At 51.9% G+C, this 27899-nt stretch overlaps 11 protein-coding genes across 11 annotated transcripts; 7 read left to right on the plus strand and 4 right to left on the minus strand.

Annotated features, from left to right (window-relative positions):
* Nucleotides 1–63: 63 nt before the first annotated feature.
* Nucleotides 64–830, minus strand: BDW70DRAFT_152326 (mitochondrial pyruvate carrier family protein; the record flags this gene model as incomplete). The annotated part of the gene is made up of 4 exons (XM_073739424.1): nt 64–247; nt 299–435; nt 568–592; nt 649–830. 4 exons carry the CDS (start codon nt 828–830, stop codon nt 64–66), a joined length of 528 nt encoding a protein of 175 aa, XP_073593443.1.
* A 186-nt stretch (nt 831–1016) lies between these two features.
* BDW70DRAFT_141441 (L51/S25/CI-B8 domain-containing protein) lies at nt 1017–1689 on the plus strand. Its single transcript, XM_073737765.1, has 4 exons — nt 1017–1210; nt 1274–1380; nt 1446–1478; nt 1527–1689. The coding sequence occupies exons 1-4, from the start codon at nt 1125–1127 to the stop codon at nt 1583–1585; spliced, it is 285 nt and encodes a 94-aa protein (XP_073593444.1). The 5' UTR covers nt 1017–1124; the 3' UTR covers nt 1586–1689.
* On the minus strand, nt 1647–3077 carry BDW70DRAFT_141444 (DODA-type extradiol aromatic ring-opening family dioxygenase). Its single transcript, XM_073737766.1, has 4 exons — nt 2683–3077; nt 2454–2626; nt 2235–2395; nt 1647–2176 (listed from the first exon to the last, which is right to left on the minus strand). The coding sequence occupies exons 1-4, from the start codon at nt 2992–2994 to the stop codon at nt 1716–1718; spliced, it is 1107 nt and encodes a 368-aa protein (XP_073593445.1). The 5' UTR covers nt 2995–3077; the 3' UTR covers nt 1647–1715.
* Nucleotides 3078–3812: 735 nt separating this feature from the next.
* On the minus strand, nt 3813–6321 carry BDW70DRAFT_152328 (putative chitin synthase activator (Chs3); the record flags this gene model as incomplete). The annotated part of the gene is made up of 3 exons (XM_073739425.1): nt 3813–3946; nt 4001–5971; nt 6021–6321. The coding sequence occupies 3 exons, from the start codon at nt 6319–6321 to the stop codon at nt 3813–3815; spliced, it is 2406 nt and encodes an 801-aa protein (XP_073593446.1).
* Nucleotides 6322–8365: 2044 nt separating this feature from the next.
* BDW70DRAFT_141446 (uncharacterized protein) lies at nt 8366–9342 on the plus strand. Its single transcript, XM_073737767.1, has 3 exons — nt 8366–8527; nt 8586–8770; nt 8831–9342. The coding sequence occupies exons 1-3, from the start codon at nt 8490–8492 to the stop codon at nt 8956–8958; spliced, it is 351 nt and encodes a 116-aa protein (XP_073593447.1). The 5' UTR covers nt 8366–8489; the 3' UTR covers nt 8959–9342.
* A 3012-nt stretch (nt 9343–12354) lies between these two features.
* BDW70DRAFT_141450 (major facilitator superfamily domain-containing protein) lies at nt 12355–15081 on the plus strand. Its single transcript, XM_073737768.1, has 7 exons — nt 12355–13128; nt 13187–13201; nt 13277–13599; nt 13663–13925; nt 13978–14347; nt 14412–14583; nt 14689–15081. The coding sequence occupies exons 1-6, from the start codon at nt 12922–12924 to the stop codon at nt 14548–14550; spliced, it is 1317 nt and encodes a 438-aa protein (XP_073593448.1). The 5' UTR covers nt 12355–12921; the 3' UTR covers nt 14551–14583; nt 14689–15081.
* A 3-nt stretch (nt 15082–15084) lies between these two features.
* On the plus strand, nt 15085–17153 carry BDW70DRAFT_141452 (SNAP receptor SNC2). Its single transcript, XM_073737769.1, has 3 exons — nt 15085–15907; nt 16126–16357; nt 16434–17153. Exons 1-3 carry the CDS (start codon nt 15806–15808, stop codon nt 16451–16453), a joined length of 354 nt encoding a protein of 117 aa, XP_073593449.1. The 5' UTR covers nt 15085–15805; the 3' UTR covers nt 16454–17153.
* A 139-nt stretch (nt 17154–17292) lies between these two features.
* On the minus strand, nt 17293–17774 carry BDW70DRAFT_92479 (uncharacterized protein). The gene has a single exon (XM_073745200.1). It carries the CDS (start codon nt 17676–17678, stop codon nt 17400–17402), a length of 279 nt encoding a protein of 92 aa, XP_073593451.1. The 5' UTR covers nt 17679–17774; the 3' UTR covers nt 17293–17399.
* On the plus strand, nt 17293–21044 carry argEF (bifunctional acetylglutamate kinase/N-acetyl-gamma-glutamyl-phosphate reductase). Its single transcript, XM_073737770.1, has 2 exons — nt 17293–20532; nt 20589–21044. Exons 1-2 carry the CDS (start codon nt 17871–17873, stop codon nt 20642–20644), a joined length of 2718 nt encoding a protein of 905 aa, XP_073593450.1. The 5' UTR covers nt 17293–17870; the 3' UTR covers nt 20645–21044.
* Nucleotides 21045–21233: 189 nt separating this feature from the next.
* On the plus strand, nt 21234–24003 carry BDW70DRAFT_152334 (Rad21/Rec8 N terminal domain protein; the record flags this gene model as incomplete). Its single annotated transcript, XM_073739426.1, has 8 exons — nt 21234–21325; nt 21366–21457; nt 21658–21694; nt 21773–21913; nt 21970–22104; nt 22164–22575; nt 22676–23203; nt 23254–24003. The coding sequence occupies 8 exons, from the start codon at nt 21234–21236 to the stop codon at nt 24001–24003; spliced, it is 2187 nt and encodes a 728-aa protein (XP_073593452.1).
* Nucleotides 24004–25228: 1225 nt separating this feature from the next.
* BDW70DRAFT_92511 (uncharacterized protein) lies at nt 25229–27077 on the plus strand. The gene is made up of 5 exons (XM_073745201.1): nt 25229–25541; nt 25621–26109; nt 26179–26499; nt 26545–26836; nt 26899–27077. The coding sequence occupies exons 1-5, from the start codon at nt 25473–25475 to the stop codon at nt 26925–26927; spliced, it is 1200 nt and encodes a 399-aa protein (XP_073593453.1). The 5' UTR covers nt 25229–25472; the 3' UTR covers nt 26928–27077.
* The last annotated feature ends 822 nt before the right edge of the window (nt 27078–27899 follow it).

The raw sequence follows: 27899 nt of genomic DNA on the forward strand, positions 1-27899 counted from the left end.
TATAATGCATTGATGGTGGATACGCCCGGTCGACGGTTTCGCATCCTACGAAATCTATAGGGTTTAAGTAGACTTCTTCACAACCTCAGCGGCTTCGTGGGCAACCGCCTTCGTCTCATCAACAATCTCGTGCTCCAAGTCCTTCACAGCCGCTTTTGAGGAGCCGTCCAGAGTACGGCGGTAGTTGAAGATACGGGTAACCTGGATAACACCAACGCATCCAAGGAAGAAGTTGACAGCAGCGAGGCTAGTCTAGTTAGCCACGATACTCTAAAAACCGTCCGGTGGAATGACATACAGGTAGTTTTTAGGAGTGATGATCAAGCACCAGCGGGTCCAAATGGCACCGGTGGCCATGAGAGCGCCGTTCTGGGTGAGGGAGAGCTTCTCAGCAGGACGTTGGAAGTCGGAGATACCGGCGATGACGAGAGCCCACTATCACGAGGATTGTCAGTAATCTGTATTCCATCCAAGTAGCTATTCCGCACTAAATAGCGTGGGCATTTCCGGTGCAAGTCCAGTCGCTGTCAATTGTGATACCCGGGGGAAACGGGCGGTTTATCGTACCTTCATAACAGGAGCCCTGCGACGGCTACATTAGCACAAAAAACCCCTTGAAAGATCCAATTCCACAGACGCTAGACATACCAGAAGTGAACTGTCTTTACACCGACGGGGCTGTTCCATAGACGCTGGAAAGTGCTTTGTTGCTCTGACGCAGCATCGGATGTCTGAAAGCGGCGACCCTGGGCACCAGGCCGGCGGAAAGCCGTACGGAAGGCCGCGCGGGAGTTCTGGAAGAAGCGAAATCCAACGCGAGACGACGACATTCTGTATAAAGAGTGGAGAGGAGGATGGACAACAGCAACTTGAATGAGTCTTTATCAGTCAAAGCCGACGTCGGCCTAGTCACGTTGGCGCAGAGCAGTGCGGCTACTTCCGGCTGAGGTAAGCGGTGTGACATCCCGCTTGACCAGATTGGTCCAGTGCAAAACGACAACGCCGGCGACCTCATCTCTAGCCCGGCGTCGACAGCTTCTCAATTGCAGTGCATGATTGGCATTGATCGACTAGCTATTGAACTGTGATTCTCCAATTGCCGTATACACAGATCACTCGTCACAATGTCCTCCAAGTACGTCTTCACAAAGGGTCTCAAGGAGCTGCGGTTCCTTTTGTGCCAGACCTCCGAGCAAAGCGCTGCGACAAGGTGAGTCAGTCTTCGATTGCGGGATCACCGGAGGAAGAAATGGGACTGACTGTTATTCCGCAGGCTTTTTATCAACCGCGCCTATCCCACCATGAAGAAGCACAACCCGCACACTCCCATCCTCATCCGTGAGGCTGCCGGCACTCTGCCCCGAGTCTACGCCCGATACGGTACGTTTAAATATAATACTTCACTTTTGGAGCGCAAATTTCTAATCTGTGGTTTTGCATTTCAGCTCTGGGAAAGGAGAAAGTTGAATCACTGAACGGTATGTTACCCCTCCATCTGAGGTTCGGACATCGCTAATCGAAATCAGGTCTCTCTGACCAGCAGATCGAAGAAAAGGTCACGCAATTGGTGAAGGAATCCTCATAGAATCAGGCGCGTCATTTTATGTCATGTACCGCATCCCGGCTGTCAACACTGTACCTATATCCGAATAAACGTTGGCCTACAGGAACTTTACTCGGTTGAACTTGCTTGTTTCATTACTATCGGCTAATCGCTACAGCGCGCTGGCATTGGCCACTTCACCAAATCTATACTGTGCCCAACTCATGCTCCCTTCCTTCAAGGTCCATAGCCTCTTGCCCTGATCCTCCCCCGCAGCTCCAGCGCCCACGTGAATGGGAAGAAGGTGGTCAAAATATGGGTGCGCCTGTCGCGCATCCCCTCGCTTTAGCAGGTCAACCAACGCCTGAGGCCTCTCGGCGGGGGGCTTGGTAGCTGCGTCTTTGAGCGCCTCGTCAAAGCTAACGGTATACGGCAAGGGCCGAGCATCATTAAAAGTGAACCGGAAATCGCGCAGATTGTGGACTGCCATTCCAGACACAATGATCAGAATGTTTTCCTCGCGGAGCTTAGACACCGCCTCTCCCAGCCGGTAGTGCTGCATAGGGTCTTCTGTATTGAACATTGACACTTGCACGATGGGAACATTCAAGGGGTTGGATTCAGGCTCGAACGCTTTGCTCGTATTAGCTTTGTCGATTCGCGCATGGCTCCTGCTGGATCTGGCACCTACCGCACTTGAAGCTTGCCCAAACCCCATGGTCCAACCCCCTCTTGACACCCTCGGCCTTGATCCCAGCCTGCTGAAGCGCGTCGAGCACCTTGTTGGCAATCTCCTTGCTACCAACATTGGGGTACTTCTCCTTGTAGTAGTGGCTAGGGAAACCATAGAAGCTACGAGTATCAACTGGTCTCAGTTGACGCGCATAGAGAGAAGGGCGGGCATACGTACTCGTAGATCAACTCCGCCATCTCAGCCGTATTCACTTGCACCGTATCAACGCCACCTTGCCAGTGTGCCGAGAACACTACAACAGCACGCGGCTTGACCTTTGTTGTAATTTCCTTTCCAATTTTGCCCAGTTCCTTGTACGCCGGGTGCTCAACATCGTACATGATGTTCGGCTAAAATACCTGTCAGCGCGCCACAATATTCGACCTAGTGATGCGGATCAACATACACCCCCATGACTCAAGAAATAAACAGGCGTCCTCATCTTGCTTCTGTTGACAGAAGAACTCTGCTGGACACCCTGGCTCAAAGCCTCCTCGAACCCAGCCACAGCTGCAGAACCCGAAACCGAACCCGAACTCAGAGGCCGACCTCGAAAACCAATAGCCGCCCACGATGATTGGGCAAAGCGTCGAAGCCCAAACAGATTGACGGGGAAGACGAGCGCAACCAGAACCGCGACTGCTAAAGTAGCGAGAGATATGATTGTTATGGACGATGGCCTCTCTGCGTTGCGCTGTGTAGTCGCAGACGAAGACATATACGATGCAATTATATATATATGCGTGCGTGCGGCTGAGCCTTTGGCTGGGGATCAGTAGCGTGCAGTTAAACAGAGGAAGCGCTCTAGGATTATAGGAAGTTGAAGGTAAGAAGAACCATATATACGATTCGGATATACGGTTCAGCTCGAATCATAAGATTAATTAATCAATAGTAAGCAGCCCTGACCCTGTCACCATACCGTACTCGTACTATCATTTGGCCCAAAAAATTGCTTCACATTTGTCAAAGGGCGGAATTGTGGTTGAAAGGGCGGAATTGAGCGCGGTATTAGTCATGCGCTTCACTTCACCTCCAGGACTGTGGACCTTAAGGATCCCAGAAGTCTCTGGAACAGACTGGATTTGCTTTTGTAGATGTACTATCCATACATCCATTGTATTATGGCTTGCGAGTTGTGGTACAGGCATGGGACGATTGTTTGAATGTATCAGGAATCCATGATGCAAAGTCGGAGACAAAGTAAGATTTGATATGTATGTATTCAAGTCTATATTTATGTACATAAATAATAGTAGCTCCCATAACGGGGTTATATTGTCATATCGGATCGTCTGATGCCTCTTAAGATAAATAACCTCTATTTACCAGAAAGTAAACGTGAATGTAAGGGCATCGCTAGCATAGTCCAAAGGGTAGTCAAGGTGAAATAAAATAGAGGTATTAAGTAATATAGCAAAAAGTTGAGGTATCGTGAATGTAATTTTGCGTGGTGAAGGTGGAATATAGATGTTGACAGAAGGGTGAGGTTGTAGTACATAAGCTTGGCGTCAGATCAGATCACATTGCATCGCATCACATAAGGACACAGTCCCCATCATTAGATTTCTGCTGGTTCACGGCTGAACGAGAGAGCCGGGTTTTTTGCATCCGGGCACCACCAGACTTGAGTTCCTCGAGTCGCTCGCGGGCTTTAGGGAATCCCTGGGCTAAAAAAAAGTTAGTAACTAATGGCGCAATCACTAAAAATAAAGGGGACTAACCGGCAGCTCGCCAATACCACCTCTTTGCATCCTCTAGATGCGCAGTAACTCCTATTCCCGTCTCAGTAAAGTATCCCATCGCATACTCCGCCTTGGCGAGGCCCGAAGCCGCAGCTTTACGAGCCCACAAGTATGCCTCCGTATCGCTTTGCTGCAAGATCCCCTCAGCGCCAGTAAGGTACCAACCGCTCAGAGCAAGTTCGGATTGGTGTTCGCCCTGCGCAGCGGCGGCGCTGTAGAGCATGATGCTTTGCCTAGCGTCAACGGGACATCCCAACTGGCCGTACTCGTAGGCCTGCCCAAGACGAAACTGGGAGAATTTGTAGCCAAGTTCGGAGGCCTGATGCAGGAGTTGAGAAGCGTAGGCTTCGTCACGAATAACAATATCGTTCTCTGTGGCGGAAGCGTAGAGGAGGGCTAGTTCGTGAAGGGCATGGGGATTCTCTTCGTCGGCGCGCTCGGCGGCGCGCTTGAGCCACGAGATTCCCTCGCGTGGGTTGCGAGCTTGTCCTAGGAGGCCCTTGAGGAGGATCATGCCCATTTTGTACATCGCAGGAGGGTCGCCTAAGGAGGCGGCGCGCTTATACCATTGGACGGCTTTGAAAGGGTCACGTTTCGTGCCACCGCCTTCTTCGTGGCCGATTTCGCAGCAGACTGCAACACGGTAAGCGGCTTGAGCGTGGTTTTGTTTGGCTGCGGAGTGATAAAGCGAGAATGCTTCCTTAGCATCGTTTTGGAGGCCCAAGAGGCCTTGACCATAGCAATCGGCCATGTAGAATTGGGCGTCTGGGTAGCCGGCAGAAACCAGCTTCTTGACAATTTTGTGGGCATCGATATTGTATTTCTCCCGGGCTTTGGCCTTTGACTTCGGGTCGAGTCTGCTGGCGTCAACCAGGACTATGGAGGCCTCAACAAGCTTCTGCGCGAGAGTAAGTTGAAGTTTGTGGTCCGAAGGGTTCCCTCGCGCTTGCTGCTGGAGGCGCTCCAATTCAGCATGCGTCACCGGTTCCGGTGGCGCTGGGCCTTCCGGAGCCCCTTGTGGTGGAGCAGATTGTGGTTGGGTGTTCATCGCACCATTGTATTGGCGCACAGGAGGCGGTGGTCCTCCAGAATCGTGACCTGGGCGGTATGGCATGGGGTGGTGTGGAAGAGCATCAGGATTCTGCTGCGGATCCAGAACTTCTGGTTCGGCATAGCCTGCCTGCTGCGGTGGGTATTGCGACTGCAAGTGGTCCTCGTAAGGCTCGTAATGGACAATTCCGTTGTGAGAAGGACCAGCAGAATTGGGCTCACCGGGCAGGTCAAACTGGAATCCGGCATTGGCAAATTGATTTGCTCCAGAAGGGGTACCGGTTTCTGGCGGGGTATGCATTGCCGGATTGAAAGCTTTGTATTGCCCTTGCGGCGGTTTAGATTCAGCAGGAGATTCGGGTTTTGGCTTTGGCTGTTCGAGTCCTGGTAGAGCTTCGTCAATTGTTCCTTTGCCATTGTCAAAATCCGGCATTGCATCAAAATTCGGCATATCAGGATCGTCAGGAGCCGAGGTGTAGTAGCTATCAAGTAAGCCTCCATATGTACTCTCCCTCGGATCCTGATAACCTGACTGGCCGGGATATAGTCCGCCGCCTGGGGTAGGCATGGTCGCACTCCGGCTGATATGGGGCATTGGTGGCGGGCCGCGAGGGTCGATAGGTGGCCCATTACGCGGACGCCCTGCACTGGCTGACCTTGGGGGGTAGCCAGAGGGATGGGGTCGGCCACGGCCGGGAGATGCGGGCCTTGGTGGCCGCATATCTCCAGGACGCCTGTTAGAATTAGACGTGTGCGGACGCGGCGGTGCCGGCCCGTTCAGGCTCACTGCCGCCATGTCATCTTCAATCCCTCTGGGTCCACGTCTATTTCCAGGAGGCATAGACGGGAAAGGGTTATCAAAGCCCATACTATCTGGGGACATAGGCCCATTTCGTGGAGCTGTAAACATGTCAGCGAGAGACTCTACATTTCGCATCGGTATGCTTACGTCTCATCCGATCTTGCGGCGGAGGCGGTCGTCTGTCTCTTGGGGGCGGCCGCGCGTTTGGCGGATACCCTCCACGCGGAGGCCGAGGCGCACCGCGTGGCGGGCCATGCGATCTTGGAGTTGCCTGGTCGGGATAGCCGTATCCGGGGTTTTTATAGCCTCCATCACTGGGCCCCGGATACTGGCTGTCGTACCCATAATCCTGGTAACCTGGATCATATGCTGGATCACTCAAGGGTGCGGCTCCTCGCGGAGGACCATAATTCCTCATCGGAGGAGCTCTCTGCTGTGGGTAGGCCATGATCTAAGTAGGAACGACGCCGAGGAAGCGGAAGCGAGTGAATAAGTACCGCGACTACCGGCGAAGCGCGAATACAACCGCTCACTTGATTTTTTTTTTCTTATAAAAGGATCGTGTGTAGTTAGGAGCAGCGAACCCGAACGCACGTTTCTCTACTTTATTGACCAGAGGGTTAGTGAATACGCTGGAATGAGAGAGGGTGCGGAGAGCGGGCGGCTATTCCCCGCTGGAATATAGCCCAAAGTGGACGGCAGAACGGGCAAACGAGGAGTAAGGGCAGTACTAACGTGCGCGAGACTCAACAGGCGCAGAAGACACATGCACGCGATCGCGCAAAGTCCTTGTGACAAAGGAAATGACAGAGAGGTCAACCGGCTGTCTCGGTGGACGGATCAAGCACTGGGAAGCCGAAATGCACTAAATCCAAGAGGAGCAGAGGCAGATGACCCGGACCGATACAATGGCTCTTGGACGGAGAATGTGGGTAAAGAGAATGAAGGATTGACGATAAACAGAATTTTGTCAGGGATGGAGTCAGGGATAGCGACAGAAAGGAAAGACTCCCCGAGAGCGAGTGAAGGACTGAAATGGGAGAAGGGAGAGAAGTTTTCTGCAGGAGGTGAGGTTGCAAGCAAAATTGGGCATTACAGTAATCAACAGAAACCACCCGGCGAGACTATATTATGATGAGAAGAGGATGAATAACAATCAACGTCGACACTCTTTATATTATTCCGCAACTATATTCTTTCATTATTCTGATGATTCTTCTTTTTCTTTTCCCCACTTTCCTTTTCTTTCAGTCACCGTTCACCCTCACCTTTTGAGTCCCTGACCCACGCGAAACCAGACTGATCATCAATGCCTTATCAAGACATAAAGAGGACAACATTACCTATGGATCCTTGGGGCCTGTCAACCTAAGCCAGGAACTGAGGGACAGCTTTCCGAGCGGGTCGAAATTAGGATCCTCTTAAGGCCGTTTTTCCGCTCCCAGCTTCAACACTGAAACCAGCCCCAGTCCTGCTGGGACACCTCGGGAGGTGTGGCACAGACTTGAGGCGACCTATACGACATCCAAAGCTTCCACTGAAGTGACTGCACATCGTAGCAATCTCTCCGCAAAGCCTCTGAGCTTGAAAACACGAAGCTGACACTGATGATAGGCCACGCCCGTACCTACATTAGATGCACGGGAGCGTCCGATTCGAGGCCAATTTTCACTTGAAACGCAGGGGCAGCGATCCAGGCTTGTTTCTTATTGGCCTTTATCAGATCTCCGCTGTGGATTGGCCCTACGATAGTGAACGGCACTAAATCCACCTCTGGGGAATCAATCAATCAAATGCTCTTCCTGGGCAAATAGGCAAACACGAATACGGTGCAGCCGCTCATATTCAGACACCTATAGCGCTATTTCGAGATGTTCAAACCCCTGCAGAGACCGTACACAGTAGTCTGTATTACCATTCCCAAGTCTCACAGTAGACTGCTCTGTGCGGGAGAGACCAGAGGTGAGGGAAACGCGCCCTTGCTTGTTTGCTGCAGAGTACACTTCGTGATGGCTGCCGCTCAGGGTCTGCCATAAAACCGTTACAGTGGATGACGATTGGCACTTGGGAAGAATCCAAGTTGACTTCCCAGGCCCCTACCGGCAATCATATCTCAAGCCTTCTTTATTGGCCGAGGTATTACCGTCCATAGAAGTATAGACGGCTAATCTCGGCGCCGCCAACATTACTCGGCAGCATCGGCATGCCATATTACAGGGGCAAGGGCAATAGGCCTCCTCGTCATTGATCCTCTTCTTGAGAGAAAATGCAAGACAAGGGTCAGACCGAACCCTGGTCCAAGTCCGGGGCTTTTGCTATTTTCAAATTGAGACCGCCCATTGGCTATGCTGACCCGCAAAAAGCCACTGCAGGAGTTCCGAGGAATGATGTCAAAGCCACAGATGGGATGCTGCGCCACAGTGAAGAGCCACAGATCGGCAAACTGTTGGTTGATCCAAGTGATCGCATCGCACTTCTGCTCCAGGATAATACGACAATCCACAGTCACCTCGTTCTCAGTCGCCGGGATCGAAGCGAAGGCGGAACTCGTACATCCGTTCCTGACATCATTGTCTCACTTGACCTTGTCCACAAGCGTGCGGAACGATCGGCAGCATGTCACGAGCGGGGACATGGCTCAAAATGCTGGGAGTGTAAGACTCCTGTTGTTCTTTCCATACCGACATGCTAACTTCGGAACGCACTTTTTAGTGGCATCGTCATATGCGTTGGCGGCCCTGCACTCGTCGAGAAACTCCGCCCCACAGATGCCGAACTCATCCAGCGATACAATCCGGAGCTCCGGGAGCGCAGTATGCGGGAAGGTGACCGGCGCGCACAGGAATTCGACGACTACGTCACGAAATTGAAGGAATGGTCCAAGTCTGATAAATCGAGTGCGTCTCTGTATATCAACCCATGAGCTGAGTTCGGATGGCTGACGTTGGTGGGTATAGTTTGGTTCGCGGCAAAAGAGATGGAGGAGAAGAGGCTTGCCGAGCAGCAGGCTATTCAGAACCAAGCCAAGGAGCAAGCTAGGATACAGAGAGAGGAGATGAGGAAGGAGTTGATGGGCGAGAAATAGGAGTCCTCGAAAGGTGTCGTCCATCCGGTCTAGAAAAGGTTGAACTGGAAAAGCGTGGGCGTGAAGAAAGCAGCGATGTATCTTGCATAAAATCAGCAGTTGAAATGACGGAGATTGTACGGCGCTGGCGCGGTTCAACTGGTAAGTGGGAAACTGTAATATATGTATTCATAGCTTGAGATAGTGTAAAGAGTCCCAGCTCATTTGCCAACATGTGCTATGTTCTTCGTGGGATGGCTCATAGACAAAGACTACCTGGCAATAAGGTAGGTACAAAGGCAGACCGCTTACCTTCAGAACTTCTCTTGCGACTCAGCTGTGCGGTCTATTCTCTCTTTTTGATTGACTATCTGTGCGAACTTATGCCAACTTTTCATTCTCCTCGTGGGTATGCCAATAAATAGTACAGTCTAAGGATGCAGCGTATTTTTCTAGACCATTAATCAGACCCAGATTGTTCCGCGAGAACCAACGCCATCTTATTAAACAGTTCAGCAACATCGTCGTGTCCCTCTACTCGAGCCAAGTCCTGTGCTGTGCGTCCGTTACCATCTCTTCCGTCCGTTGCGGCCCCATGGCCCATCAAAAAATGCACATCCTCCTTCAGACCAGCTTCCGCAGCTAGATGGAGGGCTGTCTTGCCGTACATGTCTTTTGCGAGGACGTCGGCGTCTCGGTTGACCAGCAGCCTCAAGATATGGTGTTTAGCTCCAACCGCCTTGTGCAACGGTGTCTGTCGATAATCGTTCCGTATCTCAAGGTTGGCTCCCTTCGAGAGTAGGAACTCCACCATTTTCCGATGTCCGTTGCTGGCGGCTTTATGAAGAGGAGTGTCTCCAGTGTAGTTGGTGATGTCGATATCTACTTCCTTGTCCAGAAGCAGCTCGGCCATCTTGCGGCGACCACTTGCTGCTGCAAAATGGAGAGGCGCGTCTCCGTGCGAATCTTGCGCCTCGGGGTCGGCCCCGTGCTCCAGCAATACCTCCGCTATATCTTCACGCTCGTTGATTATTGCTTGGTGCAATGGGGTCGCGCCTTCTTCCGTCACGGAGTCGATCTCGGCTCCATGTTCCATTAAAACGTTCATCAATTCCAGGTCGTTCTGCTTGGTAGCTATGTCGAGTGGCGTTTGTCCAGACTTGTCCGCGGCGTTGACATCCGCTCCCTTCTGCAATATCAAGCCAATGACCTCCCTCCCGTGCTTGGTTCGATCATTCAGGAGTGCGAGCAGCAGTGAGGTCTCATTCTCGCCGTTCGTTGCGTTGACATCAGCGCCCTTCTTCAGTAGATATCTCACCACTTCCAAATGACCCTTTCGACCGGCCTGGAACAAAGGATTTCCAAATTTGCTCCTGTCGGTAATTCTGGGTTGTACTTCAATATCTGCTCCGTTCCGAATGAGCAGCCGCACAACCGGCAAATGCCCATGTCGAGCTGCCCACCATAGTGGTGTGCAGCCATTCTCATCTCTGGAGTTGACGTCGACTTTTTCTGTGGCAAGCAGAACCCATGCCACGTCCTTGTGCCCTTTGTCGGCTGCCCACAGAAGTGGCGTTCTGCCTTTTTTGTCCCTCATGTCGGGTTTTGCCTTTGCTTTCAACAACAGCTGCACTATCTCATGGTTCCCTTTCTCTGCGGCGAGCGAAAGTGGCACCCTCCCACTGTTATCAGCTAGATCCGGGTTGGCCCTAGCTTTCAGCAACATGTGGACTATCTCCTCGTCTCCTTTTTCCACAGCAAAAGACAGTGGCAGTCTCCCGTCCTGGTCCGCCAGGTCCGGATTGGCTTTGGCCTTGATCAAGAACCTCACTATCTCGAGGTGCCCGCTCTCCACCGCATAGGAAAGGGGATTCCTCCCCGTTATATCGGCAGCATCGGGGTCTGCTCTAGCCCTGAGCAAGAGTCGAGTCATCTCTGGATTTTCCTTTTCGGCAGCGCGAGAGAGTGGCATTCTTCCATTCCTATCAACAACACTTGGATTGGCACCCGCTCTCAGTAACATCTTTACTATCTCTGGCTCCTCCCGTTCGACAGCACATGACAATGGCGTTTGGTCATTCGCATCCGGAATGTCTGGATCAATGTTACTATGCGCTAGAATAATCTGAACCATTACGTGATGGGCCATTTCTACAGCGCTGAACAAGGGCGTTTGTCCGGTGGAGTCCGCAGTATTTGGATCAAGGTCGGGGCGTCCTATAAGCAACTTCACTATCTCCTCATGTTCTTTATCCACAGCTCGCGACAGAGGTGTCTCCTCTTCGGGACTTAGGACGTTGGGGTCGACATCGTTGCGCTTGAGAAGCGATTGCACCATCGCTAGAGAGTTCTTTTCAATCGCTCGACTCAACGGTGTGTAACCGTCGGTATCCGGCTTATTAGGGTCAACGTCGCTGCGCTCCAAAAGTAGTTGCACAATTCCTTCCTGACCTTCATTCACGGCCCAGCATAGAGGAGTAAGCCCATTAGGATGAGGGGTGTTGCATTCGAGATCGCTGCTAGACAGTAACAACTTGACTATCTCCTGATTCCCCTTTGACACAGCGCAAGACAACGGTGTTTGTCCACCAGGGTCGGGAGTATTCGGGTTACTGCCATGCCCCAGGAGCAGCTGCACTACCGCTTGATGGCCATTCTCGACAGCCCAGGACAGAGGGGTTTGACCCTTGGAATCAGGAATATTAACATCCGCACCAGAGTCCAGCAAACGACGGACAACACCCGTATGCCCCTTCTTGGCAGCTGAGCAAAGAGCGGTTAACCCATGTTTAGATTCTTGTGAATTGAGCTCGACAGAGCCATTTTCCAGCAGAAGCTGGACCACATTCTCATGCCCCTCATCCGCAGCCAAGGCGATGGGCGTCCGATTGTTCTCGTCTGTGCAGTTCAAGTTCACTCCCGGCGTGCTCAATAACAACTTCACAATTGTGTCGTAACCTTGAGTAGCAGCTAAGAAAAGCGCTACCTCCAGCTTGCTCGGGGTAGGCGGCGCGCCTTCGGATGCCATTGCTCGTCGGATGCGCTCGTGACCAGTGATGGAAAATAAGGGTCGTCTCTAGGAGGGTTTGTTTCGATATGCATACGCCGACATTCGATGTCCAGAACGGGCAGGCAGAGCTAACTCGCCCTTCAGTTTGCTAGAGATAGGCTAAGCTAGCGTGTCTGCCTCGGAAACTTTCTTTATTCTTCGTTCAAAAGCTCTATTATTCTTCTCGATTTGATCCCACTCTGACCCGCGGGATCAGCAGCCGCGCCCGTGACGAAACCCGAGATGGCGACCAAAGATCGTGTGAGGCCCGCACTAGAGCTCGCCACGTGTGTACCCGTCACTGGCCCTTAGCGGTTCTTGACAGGAGAAGCAAATGTGCTACTTAAACGCCTAAAAGCAGCACACTGGCGGTGATTGAAATTTATGAGCAATGTCGTCGATGAGATCATACTCTGGGACATAAGATCTGCCGGCGTGGGATGGCTCCAGCTCTACCGATTTGGGCATGGTTGTCACTGCCCGAAATCCTTTGTCTGTGCCTGACCGACAACGTCAGGTTCTAGGATGATTCGAAATGCTTCTTCGCGAAAACACTGGCCGATCCCACTGAAACATACGCTCCCTTACTTGGCTCCTCACAGTGTTAAGCGCTGGCCAACTATAAGAACTGGTGTTAAGGTTCTGGTAGTACAGAGTACAGCCTGGGATCAATCTCGCGCTATCACGCATATATCATATCTAAGGATATGCCTGAGCACCATCGTCACATATGAACCCATTTATTTATTAAGACTGAGTCGGCGCATTCAGCATCGAGTGGAATCGTTGGCATAACCCCGCATCAGTCTAGGCACCGAAGTTCCCCGCGCCAATATGGGTCGCTACGAAACGCCAAGTGCAATGAGTCAAGTATCTGATCCCCCATAAAATTCATCGATCTTTTTTCTGTTTTGTCTCGCCATCTCTCAGCAAGTATGTCGGCAACAGTGACTCTGGAGCTGCCGTCTCTCGAAGAACGACGGAGTTTGCCAGAAGAGCCTGAGCAAGCATACGCGGCCAACACGGATATTCCTGTTGCTCGAGCGAAGCAAAAATGGAACGAGCCATCTATCAACAAGTGGCGCATAGCAGCAGCTTTTGCCAGCTTCGCAGTTGTTGGTGCCAGTGACGGCGTGTATGGTGTGAGTACCACTGACCCGCGGATGAGTTTGTTGACGTGGCCCACTGACAACGCTGTAGGCTTTGGTTCCCTACGTACGAATGCCCAGCCCAGATTAATGGTCCTATTCCAAACGTCGCGAGCAGCAGTGCTGACAGCTGCTCCTCCAGATACGCGAAGATTTTGAGTTGTCCACCACGGTGGTCTCTCTGATTTTTATGACTCCATTTGCCGGTTATACATTGGCGTCCATCGCAGTGAATAAGATCCATATGACATTTGGACAGCGAGGGATTGCGACTATTGGGCCGCTATGTCACCTGGTCCCTTTCATCGTTATGGCATTCTTTCCGCGATTTCCAGTACTGTTGGTGGCTTACGCCTTCGTCGGGCTCGGTAATGGCCTAATTGACGCGGGCTGGAATGCATGGGTTGGCGACATGGTGAGCGCCAGTACATTGATGGGGCTCATGCATGCGTGTTACGGGTTAGGGTGCGTGTTGTCAAAGCCGAAGCTACTGGAGGCATCGAGTCACTGATCTATCCATGCAACCAGAGCAACAATAAGTCCAGCTATCGCAACGGCGATGATCGACCATGGTCTGAAGTGGTCTACATTCTACCTGACTCTAGTTGGCGGCTCTGCTCTGGAACTCATCACCTGTGGGCCTTTGTTCTGGCCCGAAAATGGGGAGCAGTTTAGAATAAACAACCCCAGAGTGTCGAGCTCGACAACGGACTCGCGAACGACTGAAGCCATCAAGAATCGGGTTACCTGGATTCTCGCTTTCTTTCTCTTTGCTTATATGGGAGTAGAGGGTATGGCTGCCGGCCCATTCATATTACTATGTACTGATGATTTCAACCGTAGTGTCCGTTGGGGGTTGGATTGTCGAGTTCATGATGCAGGTTCGCGACGGCGGTGCTGTGGCCTCTGGTCTTGTCCCTACTGGGTTCTGGGCCGGCATCACAATTGGTCGGATCGTGCTTGCATTTGCAAATGAGGCCATTGGTGAGCGTCTTGCCGTGATCATATATCTTGTCCTAGCTATTGCCCTCGAACTGGTCTTCTGGCTCGTCCCCCACTTCGTTGTCTCCGCCGTGGCAGTATCCCTAATCGGATTCTTTACCGGCCCTCTCTTCCCTGCCGCAGTTACAGTGGCAGCGAAACTGCTCCCGAAGCATTTACATACCCCGAGTATCGGCCTCGTCTCTGCTTTGGGGGGCAGTGGTGGCGCGATGTAAGACACTCCTCTAATCCACTGCTAATTCCTTCGAGATCCACTGACTCAAAATTCCTATCAGACTACCCTTCGTCGCTGGTGCTATCGCGCAGCCACATGGTGTATCCAGTTTGCAGCCTTTCGCGCTGGCGCTTCTTGCCACCATAACCGGTCTCTGGCTGCTCTTACCCAGACAGCCCCGGCATTCTCATGATAACTAATCCATTGCAAGCGTTGCCCGGTTGCCTGAACTGGTGAGTGTTCCCCTGACATTGACCAACTCTTACCTAACTCAAACTATCCTCCTTGAATTACGCACGACCATCATGAATTGCCGGCTCACCTCTTAAACTAACCAGTGGTAAATCAACCAGGCCGCGAAACGGCATCACTTTTAACAAAGTGATGGATCAATAAATAATTTTAAACTTCACACTCAACCTTTCTGATTGTCCCTTTGCTTGCAGTTTTGGGAAGGGGTAGCTCAGCAGCTCCCCCCTTCCCCTTCCCTTCCCTTAAGCGAACCAGTCTATATAGTAACCTAGTGGAATAGCGCTCGTTGGGCCCCACGGGACTTCCGAAAATGACGGTAATGGCCTCTCATGGGTCCAGTCAAATATGCAGTATAGGGTGTACGAGTATACAACAAATTGCCCTCCGTTACAGCAAGTGTTGAATGTTCATATATCAACGTTGCCGCCTCTCCAACAAATATGCAACTCAGAGCCGCGTGTAATCTTGGCCTATTATTGGGCAAACCAGGGTAATTTAGCTATGTAGTCATGACTGAGAGGAGTTTACGAGAATCTGTGACACCCGTAAGCAGCCGGGCCATGGATGTTAATACCCGTAACACGGACAGACTCGGATTCCTCAAACAATGAACAGGGCGCCTGAGTGCCCGCCCCCTTTCCAGGTGGTCAATCGATAGGGCTGTCGTTGCTCTAGAATTCTTTTGCTTCTTGACACCAGCCGCAATCTACCCTATACCTTATTCATGAAGCCATCGGTGATTGGCCCCGGAGACAGAATTATTGATCGGTGCCTATCCCAAGACCTAAGAATAACAACTTCAGCTCTGCGGCCGTGGCCCAAGCGTCACGTGTTGCCACCCCGACGAACCGCCCGAAACGATTGGAACTGCCTGTGGCCCTGTCATCTCCAGCAACGCAACGCAACCACCAAGCCATCTTTCTCTCCCGCTCAGCCTCCCATTCTTCCCATCCCATTCACCTTCACCTTCCACTCCCGTCTTATCGCCATCGTCCTCTCCTTCCACAACCCGTGAATCACGTTCTCTGCACATCTCCCCCTCCTCGCCAGATCTCGATACTCCTGCGACGCTTTCTTCCTACGCCCACGGCCAGCGGACTTTCGATCCGATAATTTGCGACGTGGTCTTGTGATTGTTCGTGATCGTTCTCACGCTACGACTTAGCATCTCGATTCTACATCAAGCTCTTCGCACACAGCATCATGTCTGAGCAACCGTACGATCCTTATATTCCTTCCGGCTCCAACGCCGCCAGCGGCAGCACTGCACAGAATGGCGACAACCGGACACGGGAAATTGACCGGGTGAGTTTATTGCTCTGATTCAAAATCATCTTTTCTGGGCATGTTTTCGTTGCGATCCGTCGATTCCGGACACGTAGTTTCTAGCGTGTCGGTTTCTGGACTATCTGCGACCGGTTCCGACCATGTATATGAGAATGGCTGCTATTCTGCTGCTCTGCTTCGCTTTCGCTATCCCCACTTCTTATCGCGGTAATTTTTGCTAACTCTATTTTTTGTAGAAAATCCAAGAGACTGTCGATACTATGCGCTCGAATATTTTTAAGGTCTCCGAGCGTGGTGAACGTCTAGATTCGTTGCAGGATAAGACCGACAACTTGGCTGTGTCAGCTCAAGGGTTCCGCAGAGGTGCCAACCGCGTGCGGAAGCAAATGTGGTGGAAGGACATGAAGATGCGTGTTTGTCTGATTATTTGCATCATCCTCTTGCTTGTAGTGATCATCGTCCCTGCTGGTAAGACCCACCTGAGTTCCGCGCTACTAAAAAGTACCAAAACTCGCTCGCAATGCTAACGGCTGTTTCTTTCCAGTTGTTACAACCACGCGCTAAGCTACGACACTTCAACGACGGTCATGTTATCCAGCCCGACCCGGGACCTGTGCGAAAATCGTTGCAGCTTTGTTTTCAGCCTCTAATACCTTGTGTGCTTTTTATTGGGCGTCGATTCCTGCTGTTGTCACGAATAAGCCTTATTTTAGCAGGCCATGGACGCGATGAATTGATTTGGCTCTTCAGATGCGGGCTATGCTATGCTATGCCACACGACTCGTCGACGGCGAAGATGTAAATGATACTCTGGTGTTTGTTCCTTTTTTTGAGTCTCTTGCTTCTCGACTTTCCTTCTCATGTGCTACTTGTGCTGTTTGTCTAGCATTCTATAATGAACGTATCCTACCTGTCTCTTATCATCTGGTCCTCGCCGCCCCCAACGGTCGTCGGCGTCGTCGCGCTCGACGAGTGCCCTTTGTACAGTGCTCCGAGCCACAGCCGAGGCAATAAAAGGCGAGGTCGCGGAATGCTTAGATTATCCGAGTGGACCATACGATAAATAACAAAATAACAGAAGCCTGTGTTGACTAAAAGAATCCCCCTCGAAAAAGATTGCATTAGCTAAAAGATCTGATAATGAAAAGGCCCGCAGGATGGGTGCTGCAGCTGGGCTCTTAGGCTCTATCCACACCGGAACGAGGCGTCGACTCTATTCGCTGGAAGACGCCAGCATGGGGGTTAGAGGGGGGTCGTCGAGGGGACAAGATCTAATCTGATAATCGAATGGCTGAACTGAGCAAGCGAAGCGCCTGAAGAAATCCACTGTAGTCCATATTCTTCCTTGGTTAAGAAGGTGGTGATCTTGGTGGTCTGAGTCACGGGCGGTCTGTGGTTGCCGGCTCCGATCATCGCAGTCAGTCGCTGCCCGCGGGACTGCAATTTCTTTCCCTTGATCCCCTGCACGAAGACCGTTGGGTTGCTAAGTGTCTCATACCTGCCTGCCTGGTCATACGGTAGCACGGAGTATAAGGCATCGCTGATCGCTCGAGCTTCCCGTAATTCCCTCAGCACCAGCACCGCAACTCAGCCTCTCGCTCTTCAGTTCCATTGCTGCATTGGGGTTCTCAGCTCCATTAAACCTTGGGTCAGAACCTGCAGTAAGTGGTGAGCCCCCAATTGCATTCTTGTCCCAATTTTTTGTGCTGCGCATTACGAGGCCGCGTACGAGAAAAAAAGAAACGAAATTCGCGCTGCAGCAAGAGACGGTGCCTGGGGATGGTTCCATGTCATTCGCTGGGAGGCGGCAAATTCGTCCCTACGGTCGAACCCGCAGACTCCGCACAACCTTTTTTGCCTCATGGACTTGTGACTCCTCCGCTCGCCCTTTCTGATACTTATTCTCGATCTGCTTCTTCTCTAACATTTCTCTCTCCCGCTCTTTAGACCTTCTGTCCAACTAGCCTGAAGAAGCTGCCGCATGCTGGTTGGCAGGATGTTCTCCCTTCGCACCGCTGTGCGGAGAGCTTCCACCACTAAGTCCCTCCGAGCGCTCTCCGCACCGCACAACGTCGCGTCTGCCAGACTCTGCTCTCCCACAGCCCGTGCCTCGTTGAGGGCGTCTGCGGTGCCGCTGCTGCAGAGCCGTCACTACTCTCGTGCCTCGGACACCCAACTCTCCTCTACCCGTTCCACCGTCGTTCAGCTGTTGAGCAACATCGGCTCGAAGCGTGAGGTCCAGCAATACCTTTCGCACTTTACTTCGGTCTCGTCCCAGCAGTTCGCCGTTATTAAGGTCGGCGGTGCTATCATCACTGAGCACCTCGAGACCCTCTCGTCTGCGCTCGCCTTCCTGAACCATGTCGGTCTGTACCCTATCGTCGTGCACGGCGCCGGCCCTCAGCTGAACCGCATGCTCGAGGCTGCCGGTGTGGAGCCCCAGTTCGAGGATGGGATCCGCGTCACAGATGGTAAGACACTGGCTTTGGCCCGTAAGCTCTTCTTAGAGGAGAACCTGAAGCTGGTCGAGGAGCTGGAGCGCATGGGTGTGCGGGCTCGCCCTCTCACCGCTGGCGTCTTCCAGGCCGACTACCTTGACAAGGAGAAGTACAACCTGGTCGGCAAGATCAACGGCGTCAACAAGAAGCCGATTGAGTCTGCAATCGAGGCGGGCTGCCTTCCTATTCTGACTTCCATGGCGGAAACCCCCGATGGCCAAGTGCTCAACGTCAACGCCGATGTCGCAGCTGGAGAGCTCGCGCGCGCGCTTCAGCCTCTGAAGATTGTCTATCTCGCCGAGAAGGGAGGTCTGTTCAACGGTGACACTGGCGAGAAGATCTCGAGCATCAACCTAGATGAGGAGTACGACCACCTCATGACACAGTGGTGGGTGCGTCATGGTACTCGTCTGAAGATCAAGGAGATGAAGGAGCTGCTCAACGATCTCCCGCGTACTTCTAGCGTTGCTATCATCCACCCTGCCGACCTGCAAAAGGAGCTCTTCACCGACTCCGGTGCGGGTACTCTTATCCGCCGTGGAAACAAGGTTCACACCAAGACATCGCTTTCTGAGTTTGAGGACCTGGCCCAACTGAAGGAGGTCTTGGTGCGTGACCGGGAAGGCCTTGATGCTCGCGCAACCGTCGACCGTTACGTGGAGGGCTTGAAGGAGCGCGACTTCAAGGCCTACTTCGACGAGCCCATGGAGGCTCTGGCTGTTGTTCTGCCCCAGGCGAAGGATGCCCTTACCTCAGCGGCCCACCTCGCTACTTTCACCATCACTAAGTCTGGGTGGCTCACGAACGTGGCCGACAACGTTTTTGCCGCCATCAAGAAGGACTTCCCCAAGCTTGTCTGGACCGTCAAGGAGGATGACGAGAACCTCACATGGTTCTTTGACAAGGCTGATGGCAGTCTGAGCCGAGACGGCGAGGTTCTCTTCTGGTACGGCGTTGAGAGTAGCGATGAGGTGAAGCTGTTGGTTCAGGAATTCACCCAGCACGGTCGCCAGATGTTCGGCGACATCAACCTTGAGTCTAGGCTTCAGCGCGCTGCCCATGCGGCTGCCAATATCGGTAAGCCCCTAGGTGCTGCCGCTGGACAGAAGCGTACTTTTTCCACTGCAAGCAACGCCCTTCGCTCTGCCCGTTTCGGACGCCCTTCAGTTCCCGTTCAGACTGTCCGCACCTACGCCACAACTAACCCTAACCCTCCTCTCGGGGAGAAGAACAACTCCAACACTAAGCCTTCCAAAGTCGCCCTCATCGGAGCCCGTGGCTACACTGGACAGGCCCTGATAAACCTCATCAACGCCCACCCCCACCTGGATTTGCGCCATGTCTCTTCCCGCGAGCTGGCTGGCAAGAAGCTACAGGGCTACGACAAGCGTGAGATCATCTACGAGAACCTGAGTCCCGAGGATGTCAAGCGCATGTCATCCAACGGCGACGTCGACTGCTGGGTTATGGCCCTCCCTAACGGCGTCTGCAAGCCTTTCGTTGATGCCGTCGACCAGGGTGCCAAGGATGGTAACGTGATCATCGACCTGAGCGCCGACTATCGCTTTGACGAGAACTGGACCTACGGTCTCCCTGAGCTGGTCAGCCGCTCCAAGATCGCCCAGGCAACTCGCATCGCCAACCCTGGTTGCTATGCCACCGGAACCCAAGTTGCCATTGCTCCTATTGTTCCTCATCTCGGTGGACAACCCACCGTTTTTGGTGTTTCCGGTTACTCTGGGGCTGGTACCAAGCCTAGCCCCAAGAACGACGTCCAGAACCTTACTAACAACATCATCCCTTACTCCTTGACCGACCACATCCACGAGCGGGAAATTAGTGCTCAGCTCGGTACTCCCATTGCCTTCATGCCCCACGTTGCTGTTTGGTTCCAGGGCATCCACCTCACCATTAACATTCCTCTGAAGGAGGCCATGTCATCTCGTGACATTCGCAACATCTACCAGGACCGTTACGCTGGCGAGAAGCTTGTGAAGATCGTCGGTGAGCCTCCGGTTGTCAAGAACATTGCTGGTCGTCACGGCGTTGAAGTCGGTGGTTTTGCCGTCCACTCCAAGGAGAACCGTGTCGTTGTTTGCGCCACCATTGACAACCTTCTCAAAGGTGCTGCCACTCAATGCTTGCGTAAGTCCCCGCACAATTTTCATCCGTCTTATGCGCTACTAACACACTGCGTACAGAAAACATGAACCTAGCCCTCGGATACAGCGAGTACGAGGGTATCCCTCTTGAATAGACATTTAGCGCTGCTTGCTTGTTATAAATTCTGTGTCGTATAAAAATCGATTTGTCTACCTAGTTGGTGGGTAGGGTATGTATGTGAGGTAGTCTTAACCTGGTTTCCATTTTGTGTATCTTCTCCGGTCTCTTAAATTTTCATCAATACCTTGTCTTGCGTGCATCATCGAGTTGCTACCTACAGATAGGAATGGAATTGTTGGTAGGGGACTTTTTTTCCTCCAGCTCTCTACTATAGGATCCATCGATAGTCAAAGTACGCATTCTTTGTTATTCCTCTTTTCGGATTATTTGGTTCATTCAGCTAGACTTTTTTCGCTAGGATACGCTTCTTTGTCTTCAGCGGGCTGCTTCGATAGCTGGTTTATCTCATTGCAGGTGTTGTTCAGGCCATGCCGGCGTATAAGAGTAGCTAAGGTGGGTAGAGAATACCAGGGAATGAAAATCATGAGATACTCTTTCTATATTCAAGCACGATCAGTCGTTGACTGTTATCGTCATCCCAGCACTGTGTCCCTTTTCAAGGCTGGTAAGGTCGCCGCGATACGCGTCGCGGTGATCTGAGCAGGTTTCTAGGAAATGCACTCATGGTATTAGGCAGTCTATCTGCCGCTACCCTGAGTTTCTTGCCTGCTCTTCTCTCTTTTCTACCGTTCTTCCTGTCACACTTTTTGAGCACGTTCCCCAGTATTGGCCAACTTCATCTTTGAACGTCTTAGAGACTCTCGTTACTCCGAGGCCAGAAAGCAGGTCTCTGTTGCAGTACCGACAATACTTGTCTTGCTTGAGCTTGTAGAGCCCTGTGTACTCGGTGAGTTGGTCCTACCTGGCTCCCTCATCTCATACGCTTCCTGTTCTCCGTTCACTAACTTTCCCTCCTGCAAAGGCGAGAAATTGATGCTAAGCGTGACCGAGTGCTGAAGAGTCAGGATGTTCTACAGTCACGAGAGTACGTCCATCCTTATCCTGAAACACAATGAAAAGTTATGCTAACAGCATTGTTCTTCCTAGTACTTACATCTCCCGAGCACGGAGTAGCTACGGTTTGGTAGGCTATTTATCACCTTCGTCCTCGAGTCATTCATCCTGCCATCAAAACTTCGGGCTGACAAGGCTGTCTGCACAGGCTCGTAGCAACTCTAGGGGCTAGATCCATTTCAAGGAGACTAAATCGGCGAACTATACAAAATGTGGACGTTCCCAAGGCTTGCAATGTTATTATCGATCCTGCAGCTCCGATGGCGCTCAGACTCCAGAGCAATCTTTTGTATGCATTCTTGATTCCCCCTAGGATTTGCAATACTGATGAGACCTGACGTTCAGGTACGGAATCTCGAGGGTGTACAGCCAGCAGTGCGGATATACCCTGCTCGACGTTCAAGCGATGCACGACAAGATGAGGCAAACGTTGAGGTCGGTCCCTGCTGGGGGATTGGATCCGTCCGCCGGAAAGGCCAGGTTAGTGTCTCTCACAGCTTCTCAACTTGCGAGGGAATAAACATTGACCGGAATATTAGGCCTGAGCAGCTCGTCCTACCCTATGATCCCTCCTTCCTCCCAGAGAACAACCTCCCCGGTCTCGGCCTAGATCTGTCGAAACTAAATAGGTTGCTTGAGACGGAATCGAGCCAGCAATCCAGCGTTTCCATACCTCGAACTCCGGACCTCAGTCAATCTGCTCTCTCGAACAGCTCAGTACTGGGTCTGAATATTCCGTCTGATGAGAACATCCTGAGAGATATGGGCGGATTCAGCTCTGAGGCTGACGTTGCGAGCTCTGCTAAAGGCGGTCTTGACTTTGGAAGGGTGCTGACTTCGTCCTTACATGACGAGGGTGGTGTGTTGCTCCAGCCTGACTTTGAGTTTGACGAAAATGGCAATATTGTTGAGCTGGGGGGGAGGAATCAGAATGAAGTCAGGACTAGACCGGTGAGTGAGGTGAGAGAAAACGAGCCCAATGATTTGGCAGTCGACGAACAGGTAAACCCATGGCTGGCTTCAAAATTAGACTCTGCTGACAACTATGCAGCCTTTGCTTGCTGATGAAGACATCGAGATGGCAATAACGAACGAGCCTGCCCGACCCGTTCGCCCAGCCGTACTCTGTGACGGAGACGACGCTCCACGCGAGCCAGTTGAAATAAAGACTCATGGGGCAACAGCACCACAGAGACAGAGGGGCCCTAAGTTCCTCACTTCAGATATACAGACGGCATTGCGCAATGCTGAGCTAGCTGCCATGAACGAAGACTACATGCACAATGTGGCAGTGGCTGCCAGACATAAACGTCAGAATAGGGTATCAACTCAGGCCAAGAGGAATGCAGCTTACTGGGTATTCGGGCTGGGGATTGGCTCCGTCGGAGCTGGTGTTGGGTCGTCTCGATTCATTCACCCATTGCATTTCTTCTCTGGAGACGAGTTATACGAGACACTTCTTTCTCACAAACGGCCGCTAGAAGATGAGCTGGAGGCTGAGGGGCGCCGGGTACGCGCGAGAGAAGATGATGAACAGGGCAGAACGGATATTGTGGATGACACCAATCTTTGGAACGAGGTGTGTTCAAAAGTCCTGACTCTTCATAGCACGAAGCCTGACTTCTCTAGGACGTTGAGCTTGGACGCCACCAGTCACCACCGCTTTACGATGACAATTCCTCGCAAATGCCCTGGAACATAACCGCCTCTGTGCAAAGCTCTCGTCACGGGGCATCCGCAGCGAACATTTTTGGAGGCCTTGGAAGTGTGAGTGACCTGTCATCCCGTGGTCTCCCCGAATCTGTTGCCTCCTTCGGCCGAGCTCCCAGCGTAGGTCCCTCAGGTATAGGACGGTCGCGCAACCGATTGACCAGCGCAAGCCCTCTCGCAGGGCGTGGGTTCCCTTACGACTTAGACAATTTGTCTATTCCCGGTCACTACGATGACGACCTTGACAAACTGGAAGGTTTCGACCTGGGAAATTACCTCGACGAAAATGTTATGGGAGATAGCAACTCCAACGCGGACGTAGCAGGCCCATCGCATAGAAGCCAGGAGCTCCAGAACAGTCTCACCGAGTCAGTCATGGACCAGGAGGGTCTCAACTTCATGGGTTTCTTGGCTGCGAAGATCGAGTCGCTGAAACCAGCAGAGGAGTCTGCAGAAGGCGCTTCCGCCACCGAGATCACATTTTCAACATTATTACCTTGTCAGGACACATCTGCCACTGTCGCTACGCAGGGTCTCATGCATATCCTTGCTCTAGCCACCAAGGGCTTCCTTAAAGTGCGCCAGGATGAGTACCAAGACCAAAGCAACGCAGACGACGGGGTGCGATACGAGTTTGGGGAGATCTTCGTAAGTTTAGCTGAGGTGTAGACTGCATGGTATGGGTGCATCGCTCTGCTGCCAGGAAGGCATCTTCGGTCTGCTAGTTTCTTTTAATTTTTCACTCATTCGGGACATGAAGTATTCACGATATATGCCCTGGGTTGCGTTTCAGTTAAATATCCAGCAATTGCTCGTTGCAGCTTTATTCTTTCCCTTCCTCAGTTCTTCGCATCATCTGTCTGAGTTAAAATATTCACTTGCGATTTTCCAGCTCGCTGGCGGTATGGATAAGCCGAGAATGTCAATCAACCTAAAAGCAAGAATAGCGGTAGCGTCAAATCTGATATATCAAAAATATATTTCCGTCCTCGTTTCACAGCACTCGTTTTGGTTTGGTTGATACAGTTTGGTATGTTTGTATAGTATGGCCAAACGTAGTGAAATTACCAGGTATACTTCAAGACTACGATCCCTCAAGCAACAATATAATGCTATATCTTATAGCCAAGTCGTCCAGGTACGCTGTATTATGGCTACTATGGCCTATTATTGCAGGTTTACCCCTCTTCAGTCCACTGGCACGGGACCATCAGACCCTGAATGGGAATCTTCGCGTTCTTGACTGTGGCTGTGGCTGTGCTGGATCACTGAGTGGTCGGCAGGATACTGATGATGGAATCATGCAATACAGAGGACCTTAGGAAAATGGTTCGACTGAGGACTTCATTTCATTTGATTCTCAACCGTGCAGCAGTGGCTGTAAAGTAGTTGTTAAGTTGATATTTCCTACGTTCTGCGCGAAATACCACACGATCCTCGGTAAATTCAGGCGTAAATGTGCCGGTTTCTGTACGGAGTACGGAGTACCTGTACACCCATACGCGGTATGGTAGGGTATTACCTCGATGAAAGAACTATATCATCTGAAGGAAAGCAGTGCATAGAAGTGAGCTTAGGCACTCTGTCATTCTCGAGCAGTGGAAGTCAATGAGCAGAGAACTAATCCCTCCTTATCCCTGGATGCCTTCTATTGGCGTGTCCTAGAATAGCAACGAATGGGTGGGATGGGACGGCCACGGTGGGAGGTTTTGATCTCAGTCCCGAGTCAGAATTCCGTTCTGATTAGGCGCTCAAGCTGGCCTTCATTGACTACACTGCGAAAGTGCGCAATACTCAAAGCTAATTTCTCTAGAGAAAATAATGCTACTATCAGTATTGTGAACAGGAAAAGACTATTTGTATAAGTTGTAGGTGTAAAAGTAGGTTGGTTGAAGCTGAGTGTGGGCGGCGGTAAGACTCGCGTAAGTTAACCGGCCACTACTGTTTTGTCCGTTTCGTCCGTTCTGTCGCCGTTCCGTCTTTCTTTCCTTCCCCCGTTCCAGCGTGTCTGCCTCCTATCCTGCGCCCTCGTCTCCGTCTCATCTGCCACCTCTAGGCGCGTTTTCATCCTGTATTCGAGCTAGTACTTTGTGTCAAACTCTTTCATCATCGATTTTTTCGCCCCTTTACTCGTGGACATGGGTCGGACTGTCGACCAGGAAGTTCACGCGGCGTTTGTCGAGTTCCGCGCCAAGGAAGACGATAAGGTGCGTGACTGCGTATTTCCCTTGCCGTAATATTTCAGCGAAACGCTCAGCGGACTGACCGCGGACGTCATCCCATCAGTGTCTCTCCGTCCAGTGCATCTACTGTCAGCAGATCCGCGCGAAGAACACCTCGCGCCAGAAGCAGCATCTGCTCGAGTGCCCTGGCCTTCGCGGTGCCCAGGCTCAACCTCAAACCCAGCCGCAGGCAACTGCGAATGGCATCACCGCTCCAAATGGATACCCCCCCAATCCTAACCCTGCAGGTGCGACGGCACCCGGCGCCGCCCCGGGCCACGGCGCCCTCTCGACACCGGGAGCTGGCATGATACCTAATGGCGTCGGCTCCCATGCAACTCCCATGCAGACGCCCCTGCAGAACCTCGCCGGACGTCCCTCGTTGCCAGCTACCGGTCCTGTCGCGGGCCCTTCGACGGGCGCTCCGCAGCCACAGCCTCCTCGCGCGACGCCGAAAGCGAAACCGAAGACCTCAACTTCAAGCCTCCCTGCCCCTCCTCTAGATGATGTGCACGCTGCATTTGTCGAGTTCCGCGCGAAAGAGGAAGACAAGGTAAGCGCGCTTGGCTTGGTGGACCCAGTGAAATCTGGAGCGAATGAATCCGGTCCTGACGAAGAACAGTGTCTCTCCGTGCAGTGCATCTATTGCCAACAGGTTCGCGCGAAGAATACCAGCCGACAGCGCCAGCATCTGCTAGAATGCCCGACGTACTTGAGTGTCATGAAAGATTCGATCCCCGCGAACAACTTGCTCCACACATTCCCCGAAGGCGAAGTCGCTCGGTCTTTGCAGCTTCCTGTACCGACGCTTGAGTTGGATTTCCGTCTCAGCCTCAAGGTAAACCCCAAGGTTGGAGTCGGCCCTAGTATCTGGGGTTTGCGCGATTGGGTCACGTTTGTTGGTGGCCAGTGGGCGGGACGATGGGGTAAGGGAGTAGTCGTGGTAAGTTGCCGGCTCTTTTTCAGAGGGTCTTGCTAATAGCAGTAGCCGGGTGGACAAGACTCCCAGGTGACTGTTAGGGATTCTACAAGCCTTCGAGCGAACTTCCTTCTCCAAACCGCCGATGACCCTCCTGCATTCATTGTCGTCAAGACCAATGGGTGGTTGACAGGCGCGAAAGATGTGCTGGATAAGCTTAATGACCCTCAACTCGCGGATGGGATAAACGCCAACTCGTACAAATACCGCGTCAACCTCTCCATGGAAACTGGAGATGACCGCTATACCTTCCTTAACAACTTGATGTGGGTTGCCAGCGGCTGCCGCAGAGGCCAAGAAAGTCAGTCACCATTCAATTATCCTTGACAGGCGAATTTGAATATGCTAACCAGCTCGTTACAGTTATTCTTGATGCATTCCGCGTCAACTAACTACTGCCACCGCCACGATTGTATTTGTTTCCGACCTCTTTGATTCTCTTTCCGTTTCGAGCGAGCACTGGATTGATTGTTTATGGGGCAAAACCAATTCTTCGGCCTGTTTTATATCTTGACTTACCTACGGTCATCTGTTATATGCTTTAGTGATCATGATATATTTTTGTTTGAGTACTATGACCGTATTTGAGCTGTCTCTTTCTATCTGGTTTTCGTTTCTCTCGTTGATATAAGCACAGTATTTTTAGTGTTCTCTAACACGTGAGAATGGAGGAGTATGGTCTAGTCGGTGTCTTATTCCGTCAACACAGGTCTCAGAATCTGGATCGGGAGCCAACGGCTTGGCTCTGCGACAGGTCTCGTGCGCCATTCGAGATGACCGGTGCAATAAGTGCATTGATACTGTTTGATTGGAACCCAATTAGACACTAATGCTAGCTCTCGTATTGAGGTGCTATTGCACATCACCATCAGCCGGGTAACGGCACCGAGTGCATTCAAGGGGTTCAAAGTTGCAATGACTTCACCTCCTAGTTGGGCAAAGGTTATGCTAATTCCTGCATACGCTATGCATATTCTTCGATAAGACCTTATCGATAAGATAGCGTGATCTTATCGTGCCGAAGATCCGACCTTTTGCTTCGTCCAACCAATGACAGTGCAGTTTCGACTGATTGTTGATGGAGTCGCTGGACTCGCCTTCAACCCAAGGCACCCGAGGCCGTTTCCTGCGACGGCTTGTCCCGCCAGCAAAAATTTTCCGTCTTCATTCTGTACGTGTTATCGCCGGTTCCAGGCGTGGAGAGGGCCAGAATTATGGGCCTTTCGCTTGTCAAGCTTTTGCCGTGGCCAATGCCACCTTGAAGCAGGCTCCACATCGGTGTTAACATGTGTCTATCACCGAGCTCGCTCTATTTTTCACGGGGAGTTGAATCGACATCATAGACACGGATTAATTCGCCGTGG

This window comes from Aspergillus foveolatus (assembly GCF_047715535.1).
Source record: "Aspergillus foveolatus strain CBS 279.81 unplaced genomic scaffold BDW70scaffold_49, whole genome shotgun sequence".
Taxonomy (NCBI): Eukaryota; Fungi; Ascomycota; class Eurotiomycetes; order Eurotiales; family Aspergillaceae; genus Aspergillus; species Aspergillus foveolatus.